The 16,608-nt window shown below is 44.7% G+C and overlaps 1 protein-coding gene across 1 annotated transcript in view; it reads left to right on the top strand.

The window, feature by feature from the left end:
• The window catches only part of Dhx8 (DEAH-box helicase 8), a 35,284-nt gene extending 19,866 nt beyond the window's left edge, over nt 1-15,418 (top strand). Inside the window, exons 17-23 of the mRNA XM_041635787.1 lie at nt 1,610-1,750; nt 5,331-5,486; nt 9,929-10,066; nt 11,448-11,576; nt 11,734-11,930; nt 12,541-12,720; nt 14,348-15,418. Coding sequence (XP_041491721.1) covers nt 1,610-1,750; nt 5,331-5,486; nt 9,929-10,066; nt 11,448-11,576; nt 11,734-11,930; nt 12,541-12,720; nt 14,348-14,567 — 1,161 coding nt within the window. The 3' untranslated portion in view covers nt 14,568-15,418. The remainder of the gene's footprint in view (nt 1-1,609; nt 1,751-5,330; nt 5,487-9,928; nt 10,067-11,447; nt 11,577-11,733; nt 11,931-12,540; nt 12,721-14,347) is intronic.
• Nucleotides 15,419-16,608: the final 1,190 nt, after the last annotated feature.

Below are 16,608 nucleotides of genomic sequence, written 5' to 3' on the forward strand. Positions count from 1 at the left end.
TTTCTTTTTAATCTTTTTTTATATTGTTTTATTGGCCTGTATATTTTCTCCACTTCCCTCTCTTCCTCCCCCACTTCCTATGCCCTCTCCCATGATCCCCACGCTCCCACTTTACTCAGGAGATCTTGTCTTTTTCTACTTCCCATGTAGATTAGAACCTAGCCTTTTTATATGAGTTCTGGGTATTAAACTCAGGTGTTCAGACTTTTGCGACAAGTACTTTACCCACTAAGCTATCCCCCTTCTTAATTTGTGATTTTTAAATTAAAATAATTGATTTCATAACTAGACATGGTGGCATGTGCACATCATGACACGTGTTCAGGTCAGAGGGCAGTTTGCAGGAGTCAGTTCTGTCCTTCTCCCATCATTCAGGTCATCAGACTTGGCGGCAAGTGTCTACCCACTGAGCCATCCTGCTAGAGCCTGCATCAGTTTTATTTTGTATGTTGTTCATTAGTTGATAATTTCTAATTTGTAGTATACCATGAGTGCTTCTGCTGTAAACATTTCTTTATCAGTTTATTGGGATGTGTGTTTCTCTGCGTGTAGTCCTAGCAGTGGAAGTAGACGGGCGGGAAAACATGGTGTCAGGAGGTGGAGGGGTGAAGAGTGACTTGCATAGCTGGGTGGGACGTGGTTCTGACATGGGAGCAGGTTTCGGAGGGGTGGATGGTGATTTCTTCCTCTGTTGTTTCTGTTGGTTGGATTGTTTCTTTTTTAAAAAACCATTTATTTACTCTTTTTTTTTTTTAAATGTTCATTGGTGTTTTGACTTCATGTATACTGTGTGAGGGTGTCAGAAGCCCTGGAACTTGAGTTACAGACAGATGTGAGCCATCATGTGAGTGTTGGGAATTGAACCCAGGTCCTCTGGGAGGGCAGCCACTGAGCCGTCTCTCCAGCCCCAAGGCTGGATGGTTTCTAAGCAGGGCCTTTGTGGCTGTGTGGCAGGTAAACGCCTTCCAGGGCCGGTAAGATACTGGTATGATTGTGAGACGTTTTGCTGCCTCCTAGCAATGGTTTTTCTAAGCGATTGTGTTTTATGAGCTGAACGTCTGGGTGGAAAACCAGTGGCAGAGCCAAGCTGAGAGTCGTAATCTTCTAGATCACAGATACTGCTGTACACACACCCCATGAAATTCCTCTGTCGCCTCATGTTCATTTTATGATGAGAAGAAAAGATGCAGTCCTCCTCTGTTCCACATATATGTACAACCCACTCATAGTCCAGATGTCTCTGTGGGAGAAGAAGAAGCTCATTTTGCTGTGGCGCATGTGAGGCCAGGAAGTCTATGTTTTCCCAGGGACCTGGAATATTAAAGTTATAGTAATCATTGCTCTAGACAATGAGATAGATACACAGCTATTTATACCAAGTGAGGTTGGCTCTGAGCAGCCTTGGCTCTTTGCTGCTTTACAAACCTCTGAGGCACCACCCACTTCCAAAGGAACTGTTCACATGAAGGCCCCTTCCTCTCTGACACTGGAAGCCTGAGCCGGGGTTACATGTCAGGTGATAGCAGACAGAGGTGGCAGCAGGTCCCTGGGAATCTGTGGGGCCTGTTTCAGCCTCAACTCACTCTGCCTCTGTCTTTCTCATTTGTAGGTCGTGATTGCCACCAACATCGCAGAGACGTCGCTGACCATTGATGGCATCTACTATGTAGTTGACCCTGGGTTTGTGAAGCAGAAAGTTTACAATTCTAAAACAGGAATCGACCAGCTTGTGGTGACACCTATTTCTCAGGTTGGCTGCATCTATGTTAGCTTTCCCCAAAATCCTGGTGAGGGTATTTCTGGGATTTGTTATGGTTCTGAGTGGTCTTAACCACTGAGCTATCTCTCCAGCCCCCAAACACACACACACAATATCACATAATTTTTTTTGAGACAAAAAAAAATTTAATAAATTTAAATAAATTAATAAATTTAATAAATATATATTATATACTAAACATATGCTAAATATCTAATATGTCTATATAATATATAATATATAAAGTACATATTTGTAGCCTTGACTGGACTAGAGCTTGCTATGTAGATCAAGCTGGCCTTGAACTTATAGAGATCTGCCTGCCTCTGTCTTCCCACCCTTACCCCAGTGCTGGGATTAAAGGTTTATACCACCACACCCCGCAAGCACATATTTTTTTCTTTTTTTCAGATTTATTTACTTATTATGTATACAGTGTTCGGTCAGCACGTATGCCCACAAGCCAGAAGAAGGTATCAGATCTTATTGTAGGTAATTGTAAGCCACCATGTGGTTACTGGGAACTAAACTCAGGACTTGTGTTCTTAACCTCTGAGCCATCTCTCCATCCCTGCAAACACATATTTTTAAATGCTTAGCAGCAGATAGCTGAAAGAGTAGTAACTGATGAGATAATTATCCATTTCTTCAATAATTATGAGAGGGGGCTGGAGAGATGGCTCAGAGGTTAAGAGCACTGGCTGCTCTTTCAGAGGTCCTGAGTTCAATTCCCAGCAACCACATGGTGGCTCACAACCATCTGTACTGAGATATGGTGCCCTCCTCTGGTGTGTGGGCATACATCGAGGCAGAATGTTGTATACATAATAAATAAATTAATTAAAAAAATAATAATTATGAGATAATCTCTTGCCTAAAGTATATTTAAAAATGAATTACCTGGTCATCTTTTTTTTTTTTTTTTTTTTTTTTTTTTTAAATATTTATTTATTTACTTATTATGTATACAATATTTTGTCTGCATGTGTGCCTGTAGGCCAGAAGAGGGCACCAGACCTCATTACAGATGGTTGTGAGCCACCATGTGGTTGCTGGGAATTGAACTCAGGACCTTTGGAAGAGCAGGCAATGCTCTTAACTGCTGAGCCATCTCTCCAGCCCCTACCTGGTCATCTTTTTAAGGGAAATTTGGTGACAGCTTATATAAAATTTTAAAGTTCATCTGTTTAACCTGTTCTGTTTCTAGGAACATATTAGAAAGTTAGACGTGATTGAGTACATATTCAAAGAACAAAAATGATTGTTCACGGAAGGATGGCTTCTAGATCAGCCAGAAGGGGAAGAATTTAATCTAATATAGTATAACCATGCCGTAGAGTATTATGGGGGATTAACTGCTATTGTGTATTTATATTTAATGTTGTAAATGTGTAACTGTGGCATATTGAAGGAAGCGAGCTACAAAATATGATGAATGAAACAATCCAATTTTTGTTTAAAAAATACATGATGTGCATTTCTGGGCTGAGCATACGGCTGTGCCCCAGGAAGCTGGTAGGCAGGATGTTAGCTAAGGCTTTTCTGTGGGTGCCACTATGCTACTGATGGTTCTCTTGGTGGGTGATGGGAACTTTTTTGCTTTAGACAAATATTGTGTTCATCTTTTATAGCAGCCCTGCATTAGCATTTATAGTTTGTAAAAACCACAAAGCTATTTTCATTCTGAAGTTCGGTAATAATAATAACAACTAACATTCACAGGGTGCTTACCAAGTACCAGGCAGTGTCCTGGGCATTTCACATGCACTTACTCAGGGTATTGAGTGCTAGTAGACAGTATTGTCATTTCACAGTAAGGAGATTAGGGTTCAGTGGGAGTAAAGGACTTACCTTTCCCACATAGCTGCTAGAGGCAGGGTTAGATCTAGAAAGCTTGGGGACAATACATGTGCTCTGTACAGCTTCTTAGTGTGTCTCTGTCGGGATGACCAAATAATTGACTACATGTGTCTTTCCTGATTTGGCTCTCCATCATGGGATGCTGTGCAGTCCCAGCAGTGTGAGTGTTGCCTAGATTCGTATGACTCATTGTGCTTTCATGTTTTTTGTTTTTTTTTTTTTTGTTTTTGTTTTTTGTTTTTTTTTTCCAAGATAGCATTTTTCTGTACTGGGATTAAAGGCATGCACCACCACGTCCAACCATTTTTTTTTAAGGGCTTGATATTTTTCACTGTTAACTGTTACACATTCTACATTGGATATTTACTAAAGTCTTAAAATAAAAGACATTTCGTCCTGGAGAGATGGCTCAGCAGTTAAGAGTGCTTACTCTTCTTGTGGAGGACTTGGGTTCTGTTCCCAGCTCCTGTGAGGTGGTTTACAATCTCCCGTAACTCCAGTTCTAGGAGATGGCAGTGCCTTCTTACAGCCTCTGAGGGCTCCCGTGTGTATGTAGTACACATAAATTCATACATGTATCTCATATCCACATAAAAATAGTAAGTAAATGTAAAGAAATATGCTGGGTGGTGATGGTGCATGCCTTTAATCCTGACACTCAGGAGACAGAGACAGGCAGAGCTCTGTGAGGTCAAGGCTAGCCTGGCCTACAGAGAGAGTTCCAGGACAGCCAGTGCTACACACAAAGAAATGCTGTCTCAAAAACAAAAATACCAGGAAGGGAGGGAGGGAGGGAGGAAGGGAGGGAGGGAGGGAGGAGGAGGAAGGAAAGAAAGAAGGAAGAAAGGAAGGAAGGAGAAACCATGCATAAGCTACCAGTAGACTAAGCCACTGACAAGTTGTTGAGTTGTTTTTCTCCAGCCATTTCATCCTAATAATTTATACATATGCATCAAACCCTTCATAAGCTGGACATGGTGGTTCATGCCTATAATCCCAGTACTTGGAAGGCCAAGGCAGGAGACTCTCTGAATTCCAGGACAGCCAGGGCTAGATAGACCCCTAAGCGTGATGTCACGCACACACATTTAACACTGTTAATCCCAGTACTCTTTATTTCAGGCAGCTGTGTCTTGAGACTCTGTCTGTCTCAAGAAGCCAAATAGAATATAAAGCCAACAATTAATAAAATTAGTGTCATATTAATTGTAACTTGCCCTTTTCATCTGATGGTTTTCATTTTTGTTATCAAACATTGCAAAGCTTATTTTAAAATGGCTGCAAAGTCATCGGTGTGATCTACATAATTTATTTAGTTTGCTTCCAATTTTGATCATAATTGTGGAGCTGGTGTTTTATTGTTTGTTCTGCTCTCTGTATTTCTTCTGTTCACCTGCCTTGTATGTGCTTCCCTGGAACAAACTTCTAGAAGTACTGAGAATTGGTAAGAGCATCTCTAGTGTTGGAAATGGTCCTAAACTGGTAACTCTGAGAAACCCACCCCAGTGCAGTGGTAGATCTTTCTTTCTGAGCTTTTTTCTTTCCCTAACCCTCATGCTTAAAATTTAGATGAAATTATCTTTGTTAAACCCTGACTCTGCTTCATAAAAAGCAAACAGAAAGCATTTGCCAGTCCCTTACCCGACAGATTTCCTGGCTAAAGCTGCTCAGCAATGATTTACAGCTGGTACTCTGTATGCCCATCCTGTAGGCTCAGGCAAAGCAGAGAGCTGGCAGAGCTGGGAGAACCGGCCCAGGGAAGTGTTACAGGCTGTACACAGAACGTGCCTACCGAGATGAAATGCTGACCACCAATGTGCCAGAAATCCAGAGAACCAACCTGGCCAGCACAGTGCTGTCCCTCAAGGTAAGAACTGCCTATCGCACAGCCCCCTTACTCAGGTCACCTCACAGAACCATTCCTTTGAATGAAGTGCAGTGTTGTGTGGTGTCTGTGATAACAGCGCCCTGTGCAAGCCTGGGCTGAAATTGTAGTCTCTTGTGAGTGCATGGTTTGTTTCTTACTGTAATATTTAACCAGCAGGATATTTGGCTCTACTAGGTCTTAGTTATGTAATCAGTACCAAACTACAAACAAACATGTTTAACCCCAACCACTTCAGCTTTCAGATTCAAATTTATTTGTTCCTTGCATTTTGCTTGCGTGTGTGTGTGTGTGTGTGTGTGTGTGTGTGTGTGTACATGCGCTCCCATGTATGAGACAAGGTCTGACTATATATTGGCCTGGAACTTGTTATATAAACTAGGTTTGACCTTGAAGTCAAAAAGATCCACTTACCACTACCTCCAAGTGCTTTAATCCCCCAAGGGATTAAAGGCATGTTCCACTACATTCGGTGAATTCTGCTTTTAAATTTTGTTTTTTAATGTTCATTGTCATTATTTTTAATTATGTGCATGTTGTGCACTTGTGTGCATGTGGATATGTGAATTCAAGTGCAGATACTCTCAGAAGGGAGGCCAGAGGCGTCAGAATCCCTCTGGAGGTGATGGCTGTGAACCTGACATGGAGGTCAGGAATCAAACTCTGGAAGAACAGCAGAACTGCTGAGTCATCTCTCCAGCCTTGAATTCTGGTTAAAAAGGGGAAAAGGTGTACTGGTTCTGAAACTGTAAGGGGAGGTTGTCCAGGTCTCAGCTGTCGTGCAGGACTTGCTTTCAGTCAGAATTCTGCTCTTCCTCTAGCACTCCCCAGTGAGCTCTTCCGTCTCTCTTGGCAGGAGGAGTCACATGAGTCATTTCCCAGCTCATGGCGTGTCCCGTGACGCCAGTGCTGCCCTGAGCCTTGGCACTTCACCAGTGCAGAGTACTCTCTTGTCATTTGTTATTCATTTAGTGTAAGAAAGGCCGAAACAGCTTCAGAGGAAAGCCCGCTGTGGTCCCTCCATGGCCCAGACTTCTGGTTTGGCCATGTGACTTTGGGCACGTTTATCTGCCCAGCCCCCTGTTCTGTGATCTTGTCGTAAAAAGGCATCTGTTAATAGTATTGGTTGGAGAGCGAGGTGGAAGGATGCAGGCGAAGGCACTTGGCACAGTGATTGCTGACATAACTCTTCACAGCTATTGTTCACACACTAAGCAGTTATTGGATGCCTGCTGTGCTTAGGATTGCAGACCCTTTATGAGGAAGAAGGGGAAGCACAGCACCCTTCACAGACGAACAGAGCATCGTTCAGTCACTTCACCAAATTCGCTGTTCTGTGCCATACATATGTTCTCATACACAGAACTCTTGAGCAGTAGCGTGTTGGCATTCTCTTTATGCCCCAGCCACTACTATGGCATGAAGCACTCCACAGATGTGCAGAAGACAGGACAGCGAAGCTATGCTCTTTTATTATTGTAAAATATGTATAATTAAAATGTACAAATTGCTTTAAGCTTTTTTTTTTTTGTCGTTCTGTCTGTCTTCCTCTTTCTCCTCTTCTTCCTACTCCTCTTCCTTCTTGTTCTTCTTCTTTGTTGTTTTCTGAGAATGGACTTCACTGTGTAGTCCTGCATGTCCTGGGACTCACTTGTAGACCAGGTTAGCCTCGGACTCTCATAAAGATCTGCCTACTTCAGCCTTGAGCATTGGCATTAAATATGTGTACTACCACACCTGGCTTGTTCTGGTTTTTTGTATGTTTGTTTTTGTTTTTCAAGACAGGGTTTCTCTGTGGCTTTGGAGCTATCCTGGAACTAGCTCTTGAAGACCAGGCTGGCTTCGAACTTACTGAGATCCGCCTGTCTCTGCCTCCCGAGTGCTGGAATTAAAGGCCACCACCGTCCGGCTTGTTCTGGGTTTTAAACCTACAGCCGCAGCATAGTAAGCTCTCACTCCCCACTGAGTCACATCACTAGCCATTGTAACTTCTGCTGTTTTTATTTTGAGTCAGAGTCTTTCTGTGTAGCTCAGACTGGCCCCAAACTTGTGATCCTCCTGCTACTACTTCCAGAGTGTCAGGATTATAGATGTGTGTCATTGTGCTTGGCCATTGTAAGCTTTTAGTGTTATCTCCACATTAGGTCCAGCCTTTGTACAGCCATCACGCTGATCTGTTCTCAGAGTGTTCACATTATCCTTTTAGCCAGCTTCCCTTTCCCCATTCCCTAGTCTTTGGTAGTAATATGCTACATTCAGAGAGAGAGAGAGAGAGAGAGAGAGCGCGAGAGCGAGCATGCGCATGAGTGTCTGCATTTACCTAGTCTTTCTGACTTCACCTAGCATAATTCTTTTGAGGTGTGGACAGGCTGTTGTGTGTGCTGGGATTTCATGCCTGTCTTAGGATAATGTTCCATGGGTCCTCTGGAAGAAGCCAGTGCTCTTAACTGCTAGGTGGTTTCTCTGACCCCTCAATATGTGTGTGTGTGTGTGTTTTTAAGATTTATTTATTTATTTATTATGTATACAGTGTTGTGGCTATATATATACCTGCATACCAAAAGAGGGCACTAGATCTTATTATGATGGTTTTGAACCACCATGCAGGTGCTGGGAATTGAACTCAGGACCTATGGAAGAGCATCCAGTGCTCTTAACCAATGAGCCATCTCTCCAGCCCCTCAATATGTGTTTAAGTTTTAAATTTTTTATAATGTGTCTATATGTGTGTATGTGTACAGAGGCCAGACTGGTGGATCCCCTGGAGCTGGAGTTGTAGGTGGTTGTGAGCCTCCTGATATGGGTCCTGGGAACTGAACTCAGGTTCTGTGGAAGAGTAATGTGTGCTCTCAACCACTTGACCATCTCTCCAGCCTCCTTTTGATATTTTTAAGTATGAACCTAGGGATATACAAGTTGGGTCATATGGTAACTATGTTTAACTTTTTATTTTTAAAACATTGTTGATAACTTGTTAGCCTTGGTTGGCTTGAAACTTATAAAGAATGGCCTGCCTCTGCCTCCTGAGGGCTCTCTTTAGAAAAAGCGCCTGCTGGGCTGTGTTTTACTTTTTAAACCACCACCAAACTACTTCCATAGTGGATTTTCATATTCCTAGAAGAAATATACGAGATGTCCTGTTTTGTTTTTTTCCTATCCTGCTACACCCTAGTGTTTTGTTGTAGTTTTTACTTGCATTGCCCCGAGAGAGCTTGTGTGTCTTCTTTGGTGAAATGTCTATTTAAATGAATCTTCAACTTTGCTCACCACCCCACATCTCCTCTGTACTCTTTCCTTTTATCGGTGACCATGAGTGGAGATGAGTGGGTGGTAAGTGCATGTGGAGGTCAGAGGGCAACTTTTGGGGGTTGGTTCTCCCCTTCCACGGGACGGGTAGGTCTAGGGATCAAACTCAGATTGTCAGGTTTGCTCAGGAAGCAGTTTTATAGTTTTATGTGATAGATCATATAACTGCACTTTTTTTCTTTCTGTCTTTTTCTTTCTTCTTTCTTTTTGCGGGGGAGGGGGGGTGTTTTGAGACAGGGTCTCATGTATTCCAGGTTGACCTAGAACTTGATGTATAGTTGAGAATGACCTTGAACTAAGTTTTCCAACCCCTTTTTGTGGGGGGGGGGATAAAGGGGTGGGGGGGGGTTGAGACTAGGTCTTACTATATAGTCTAGAATGACCTGGAACACTCTATGTAGGACTGTTCTTGAACTCACAGAGACCCACCTGCCTCTGCCCCTGCCCCCTCCTTGTGGTGGGATTAAAGGTGTGCGCCACTGCACACAGTTTCAGCCTCTTTTAAACACTGAGTTAAAGTTTGTCCTTTTGTTGTAACTCTGTGTGTTTGTTTATTTGGAAAGAATGTTTTTGTTTTGTTAAAGGTTTAGAGTTAGGTATAGCATGTGTATTTGCATGTGTGCTTGCACGTGAGCAGGTGCTTTAGAAGACCAGGGCACCGAATTGCCTGGGGTTAGAGTTACAGATGGTTGTGAGCTGCCCGATGTTGGCTTGGGACCTGAACTCCAGAAGAACAGCAAAGTGCCCTTACCTCTGAGCAGTCTCTCCAGCACAGAGGAATGTTTTCTCAAGTTTCCTGAGGGGTCTAGGCATTTGACTCAGTTGGTGTAGTGTTGGTGCACCATTCACGAAGCCTTCGGTTCCTTCCCAGCACTGCATAAACCAGGTGTAGTTGTGCATGCCTGTAATTCCAGCACTTAGGAAGTGGAGGTAGGAAGAGCGTTCGCTGAAAACATGCATGGATGATAATAGTCTGAACTTCGTGTGGGAAGAGTCTGGAGGTTACTGCCACTCTGCCTGGGCTTCCTAATTGCATTGAAGAAACAGTGGAGCATTTAACATGGGACCATCTCCGTTTTAACTGGTGAGGCTCATCTTCCTGTTGCTTTATTTTCTAGGCCATGGGCATTAATGACCTGCTGTCTTTTGACTTCATGGATGCCCCACCAATGGAAACTCTGATCACGGCCATGGAGCAGCTGTATACACTAGGGGCCCTGGATGATGAGGGCCTGCTCACTCGCCTGGGCCGCAGGGTAAGGGGCAGGAGAACTTCTGGTGCTTTGGGGAGGGCACCCTGGCTGGTCTTCCCCCTTTGGTTTAGCAAAAGCAAGTGTTGAGGACTTGAAAAGCTTTGAGTAGGGTTAAATGCTCTTTAGAAGGTGGGGGGAATGGATAGTGGGAGCCAGGCTGTCCTTGAACTCTGATCTTCTCACCTTTGTCTCCACGCAACAGACACCACCACAACTGACCCTAAATGCCCTTTTATTTTCTTTCAGGAAATGAGTGGAGTTTATTTCTACTCAAGGTTTATTATTATTTTTATTATTATTATTATGATGATGATGATGAGGCTCCTGGAGGTGGTCATGAATGCTAAGTTTGTGGAGTTGTTTTTCTCTTTCCACTTTTGTGTGGGTTCTAGGGATTGAACTCAGGTCTCAGGCTTATGTGGCAACTACCTTTACCTATTAAGCCATCTTACCACTTTGGGGTTTTGCTTTTTTATTTTATTTTAGTGTAGACAGACTTTTCTTTTGGGCCATCAGCTCACAAAAAAAAAAAAAAATGACTTGGAGACTTCCTATTAATTATAAAAGTTTGGCCTTAACGTAGGCTAGTTTCTAACCATAACTTAAATTAACCCATTTTTATTAATGTACTCTCTCTCTTGTGGCTATATTGCCTCATCTCTGTACTGTCCATCCTGATTCCTCAATGTCTAGTTGACAGCTTTACCTTTCTTCTTCCCAACACCCTCTGTGCCTGGAAATCCTGCCTAGCTATTGGCCATTCAGCTTTTTAGTAAACCAGAGTCACACATCTTCACAAGTGTGCAAAAAGATTATTCCACAACATTTTGGTTAAGTTGTTTTTTTAGGGGGTGGGGGCAGGGTGCAGGGTTTCTCTGTGTAACATTCCTGACTGTCCTAGAACTCAGAGATCCACCTACCTCTGCCTCCCAAGTGTACCACCACTCCCTGGCAGGTTTTGCTTTTTACTTGAATTTTATATTATTACTTTAAAATGTTTCTTCTTAATAGAAAAGATTGCTTGCAGTTAGTCGTACTCAGGATATATTATTGAATCTAATCTTGATTATATTAATGATTACTACTATTGTTATTTTAAGACAGGTTGTTCTGTATGTAGTCCAGGCTAGGCAGGAACTAACTTCCTGTGTAGTCTCAGAAACAAATAAAGGGTATCTGCACCATTCCCATTTACATCAACAGTAGTTATGCTCTATGACCTGAGAGCTTATTTAGCAAAATAAATTTATGGTGGAGACAGACACCCCCACATCACCATGGGGCGTCTGTAATCTCTTTTCCACTGACTAGGGCCTTGCGTGGCTAGTCAGTCCATGTGCATTGTCTACAGGGAAGCAGGTGTAGTTTCTTCTTCTTCCTGTAGATGGCGGAGTTTCCTCTGGAGCCAATGCTCTGCAAAATGCTCATCATGTCTGTGCATCTGGGCTGTAGCGAAGAGATGCTGACTATTGTGTCCATGCTTTCTGTGCAAAATGTCTTCTACCGACCCAAGGTAAGGTGCTCAACCCCACGTCCCAACGGGTGTAGTGGCATCAGCCTGTGCTGTGTTGTGGGAGATGCTGTGACAAGCTGGCACATGCGTTTCTGTGGCAGCTGCTCACTTAGTACTTGATAGGTAAGGAATGACTTTCTGTCCCACTGCTTGGCAGGATAAACAGGCCCTTGCAGATCAGAAGAAGGCCAAATTCCATCAGACAGAAGGGGACCATCTCACCCTGCTGGCCGTATATAACTCCTGGAAGAACAACAAATTCTCCAACCCATGGTGCTATGAGAACTTTATCCAGGCTCGTTCCCTACGCCGGGCCCAGGACATTCGCAAGCAGATGTTAGGCATAATGGACAGGTCAGTCAGGAATGGGGACATTAGTTTTGGGTTGTCATGTCTCCCTGGGTCTTATGACTGCTCACCTCCAAATGTATCTGCACAGTTGCAGGTACCTGTGTGCTTGTTTCTAACAGAGCATTTTCCTGCAGTGTTCATCTTGTAGGCTGTCTCCTCAAGCAGACATGTGGCTAAGAATTGCTTCAGAAACTTCCTGAGAGGAAGATAATTTAATTAGTTAAGAATGCTTTCTTTAAAGTCAGGCAGTGGTGGTGCACACCTTTAATCCCAGCACTTGGGAAGCAGAGGCAGGTGGATCTCTGAGTTTGAGGCTAGCCTGGTCTGCAGAGATAGTTCCAGGACAGCAGAGCTACACAGAGAAACCCTATCTTGAAGGAATAAAGAAGAATGCTTTCCTTACAAGCCTCTGGATTATTAGTCTGGGGTTGAATTCTTGCCTGAGCCAAGTTTCTGGCTTTTAGTCCCTTCATATTGCCCACTATACTCTCTCTGTATTGTGCTGCGAGGAAGCCCTAGTCCTGGTGATGACTGTGAGGACCCTCAGGTGGAGCATTGAGCAGCTCGTGCACTGAGCAGACTCATGTCTTGTCTGCTCTTACTGTCCTGACAGGCACAAACTGGATGTGGTCTCCTGCGGCAAGTCCACAGTCCGAGTGCAGAAGGCCATCTGCAGCGGCTTCTTCCGGAATGCTGCCAAGAAGGACCCTCAGGAGGGCTACCGGACGCTGATTGATCAGCAGGTGGTCTACATCCATCCTTCCAGTGCACTCTTCAATAGACAGCCAGAATGGTAGGTGACTTGTACTGGGCAGAGGACTCCTAAGTCTCTACCTCCCCCACTTCGCATTTTGACTTTGCTTGTATTTCTAGAGTAACATAAGCCCAAAGTAGGGACACTGCCAAGTTCTCCTGTTGTCTTTAATGTGTGTATTTATGTGTGTATGGGCGTACCTTTGTATGTGTGTGGAGGCAGAGGAGAGCCTCAGGAGTCATCCTGGGGAACATAGTCTTTCTCCTTTTAAGATAATCTTGTTGCCTGGAGATCACCAAAGAGACAAGATTGGCTGGTGAACACAGGGAGCCTTTGTTTCCGCCTCCTTAGCACTGAGATTGCAAGTGTACATCACCATGCCCAGCATTATGTAGGTGCTCAGGATTGAACTTAGATCCTTGTTCTTGCAAGGCAAGCATTTTACCTTCTAAGTTGAGTTTCCAGCCCATAAACAGCCCCTTTAAGAGAAGTAAAATTATAGGCATGACAGCAGGGAGCGATCTTAGAAATCTGATGAGATGATTTTAAAAAGGGTTTTGGGGGTTTTGTTTGTTTTTTTTCAAGGCAGGGTCTCTCACTACATAGCTCTGGTTGGTCTGGAATTCACTATGTAGACCAGGCTGGCCTCGAACTCACAGTGATCCAACTGCTTCTGCCTCCAAAATCTTGGGATTGAAGACTTGTGCCACTACACCCACCATGGTCTTTAAAAGTTTAAGCCGGGGGCTGGAGAGATGGCTCAGTGGTTAAGAGCACTGGCTGCTCTTCCAGAGGTCCTGAGTTCAATTCCCAGCGACCACATGGTGGCTCACAACCATCTGTAATGAGATCTGGTGCCCTCTTCTGGCATGTGGGCATACATGGAGGCAGAATGTTGTATACATAATAAATAAATAAATCTTTAAAAAAAAAGTAAAAAACAGTTTAAGCCGGGCATGATTGATCATGCTTGTAATCCTGGCTCTCATGAAGGGATCAGGAGGATTGCCTTGAGGTTGAGACTAGTCTTGGCTACATATGGAGACCCAGTCTCAAACAGAAACAGGGCTGGTGAGATGACTCAGCAGGTATGAGTGCTTGCTGTGCAAGCCAGATGGCCTGAGTTTGATCCTCAGAACCCACAGAAATTTAGACGGAGGAAGAAAACTGACCCCACAGAATAGCCCTGTAATCTCCACATGCAGGCTCATGCTCACACAAATACACACATACACTTAAGGGTGTGTGCCACCATACCTGGCACTACCTACTGCACTTTGTCCACTTGGCACTTCCTGTCCCTTGGTGGTGATCTGTGGAGCCCCTCTCCAGAAACTTAGAGTTTTATGGAAATTACCTAAGAAACCAGTTTTATTTTACAGATCAAGACACTGAAACCTAGAGAAGGGACAGAGCTGTTCCATTGTCACATGATTAATGCGTGCTGAGACCAGGCTAGAACTGTCTTCCTGTGAGCCGTCTTGTGTTGGAGGAGTTTAGGCGTGAAGTAATGGGGTGTGGCTTTCATAAACAGACCAGAGTCTCCTGAAGGGTTAGGCAGGAGAAATGATAGAACAAATGTCAGCTCAGCTGTGGTCCCCAGGGGACCAGACTGGCTGTGGGGTAAAGCCTAATCCAAGGTTTGAGTCCTGTCTCTCTCCTACAGGGTGGTATACCATGAACTGGTGCTGACCACCAAGGAATACATGCGTGAGGTCACCACTATCGACCCTCGGTGGCTTGTGGAGTTTGCTCCAGCTTTCTTCAAGGTCTCTGACCCGACCAAGCTAAGCAAGCAGAAGAAACAGCAGCGCCTGGAGCCTCTGTATAATCGCTACGAGGAGCCGAATGCCTGGAGAATCTCTCGAGCTTTCCGGCGGCGCTGAAGGGCAGCTGACCACTCACCTGCCTCTCCTGCAGCATGTGGCTTTCTCTGGCTGATGATGAGCTGGTCCTGTGTTGTGCTATTTTAAACTGAGCATTTCCCAAACCTAACTGTCTTCATAGTGTAAGACAGAAACAAATTTAAGCAGGGCTTTGGCCAGAGCCTTTAATCCCAGCCCTTGGGAGGCAGAGGCAGGCAGATCTCTGTGAGTTTGAGGCCACCCTGGTCTGCAGAGTGGGTTCTAGGACAACCAGGACTACATTTTAGAGAAACCCTGTCTTGAAAAATCACACACAAATCGGACAAGTTGTGCATCCTGGGATGGGCGGGGAGAGTGAGTGTTGGTGATGCATTACACACAGCAAGGCCCTAATACCTCAGCTGTATTTGTTGAAGGAATGAACCGTGACACTCCTGGACCATGTTGACCCCACTCCCTACCCCTCCCCAGCCTCTGTACTTGTATTTTTACCTCCTAGAAATATTTATTTTCTTAAGGAAACAATGGGTTTTTATGACTTTTTCTTGTGGGAGGGGCAGCTGAACTGTCCGGCCCTCAGCCTGAGTTCAATGTGGTACACATGGTGGAGTCTCCTAGAGCCCAGGCCTCTCTGAGCCCAGGCATGATGCACTGGAGGCCGAGCACCCCTGGAGCTAGCTCAGCCTTGGCAGCACATGGTCCCAGATTAACCAAGTCTGTGTCAGAGAGCTTCTTCGGTCTGGTATCTGGTGGTTAGGGATGTGGCATCTGAACACAAAGCTCTCCTCGATCTTCTGTCCCTTTCCTGTCACACTGTCATTGAGCAGTGTGTTCCCATTCCTTTAAAACCTAGCAAGTAACGAACGACCTTATGACAGTGTTTGTGGTTTCTTTCTGTTTTTTTTTTTTTCCTCCTGAAGTCTTCAGTGAACTGAGCAAAGCCCCTTTCCATCACTGCCTGCAGAAAGCAAGCTTAGCGCTCTCAGCTGGTGTATGCTCACAAGAAGCGACACTTTGATTCCTCTGAGCAGTTTTTCCCGGTGCCCCCTTCAGACTAACTAAAGGGGCTCTGCTGAAGGAGACCATCAAGTCCTGCTGAGCCAGGCTGGAACTTGCTGAGGAGCCCTGGGGGGATAGTGGGCTCGTTCTGGGCCATGGCATTCCTCCTGCAGCCCCGCCCATGTTAGTAACTTCCAAATGTAAGTAAATCAACTGCCTAGTGGTCGACCAGACACCAAAAGACCACAGCATTCTTGAGTATGACAGTGTGTGATAACTGGTGGCAGAGAAGCCACTTTGATGCTATGTTTGAAAATCCAAGGAACATAGAAGTGAGGGGCAGAGTGTGTGTCCTCAGATGTCACTCTATGAGGACCTGTGTGAAACAGAAGTAGGAAGCCAGCATCCAGCTCCTGGTCTTTTTAATAGAAGACTTGACAGTTGACAAGTGTGCATGTCATCCTTGCATGGGGCTGTGCCAACATCCATATTGTTGCTCTCTGCCCACTCTGCTTTCCCTTCTCCCCTCTTCACTGGAGATGGAATGCATGTCCTTCATGCTGAGCCCCCTCCCCAGAAAGGGTGGTTCATAGGTCAGGACCACAGGGCTGATACAGATGCATCTCTAGATACTCCTTCACTTTGTCCCCTTGAGAACTGGGGTCACTTTTCACTGTGACAGTACCCATCAGAATAGCCTCTTCAACTACAGGCCAAGAATACTATGAAGGGAAGAAGTCTCCTGTTGAGATCTGGAGGGTGAGCTGGCCTGTTAACACTGGGCAGTGGCTCCATACCCTCTTTCTCCCAATGTGTGTGTTTGAAACTGGGTCTTACTTTATAACCCAAGCTACCTTTGGATTCAAGATGGTCCTCCTGCCTCAGCCCAAGTGCTGGGTTTACAGGTGGACATCACCAGGTCAGTTTTGTCTCTTTAGGAAAAAAAAATTGCTTATTTTATGTGTATGGGTATCTTGCCTGCATCAGACATATCTGTGTACCACTTGTATGCTGTCCCCGGTCCCTGCAGAAACCAGAAAGGGCTATCAGATGCCCTGGGATT

The sequence above is a fragment of the Microtus oregoni genome, unplaced genomic scaffold (genome assembly GCF_018167655.1).
Source record: "Microtus oregoni isolate MIOR12 unplaced genomic scaffold, Mior012 000048F_ref0000485, whole genome shotgun sequence".
Classification (NCBI taxonomy): domain Eukaryota; kingdom Metazoa; phylum Chordata; class Mammalia; order Rodentia; family Cricetidae; genus Microtus; species Microtus oregoni.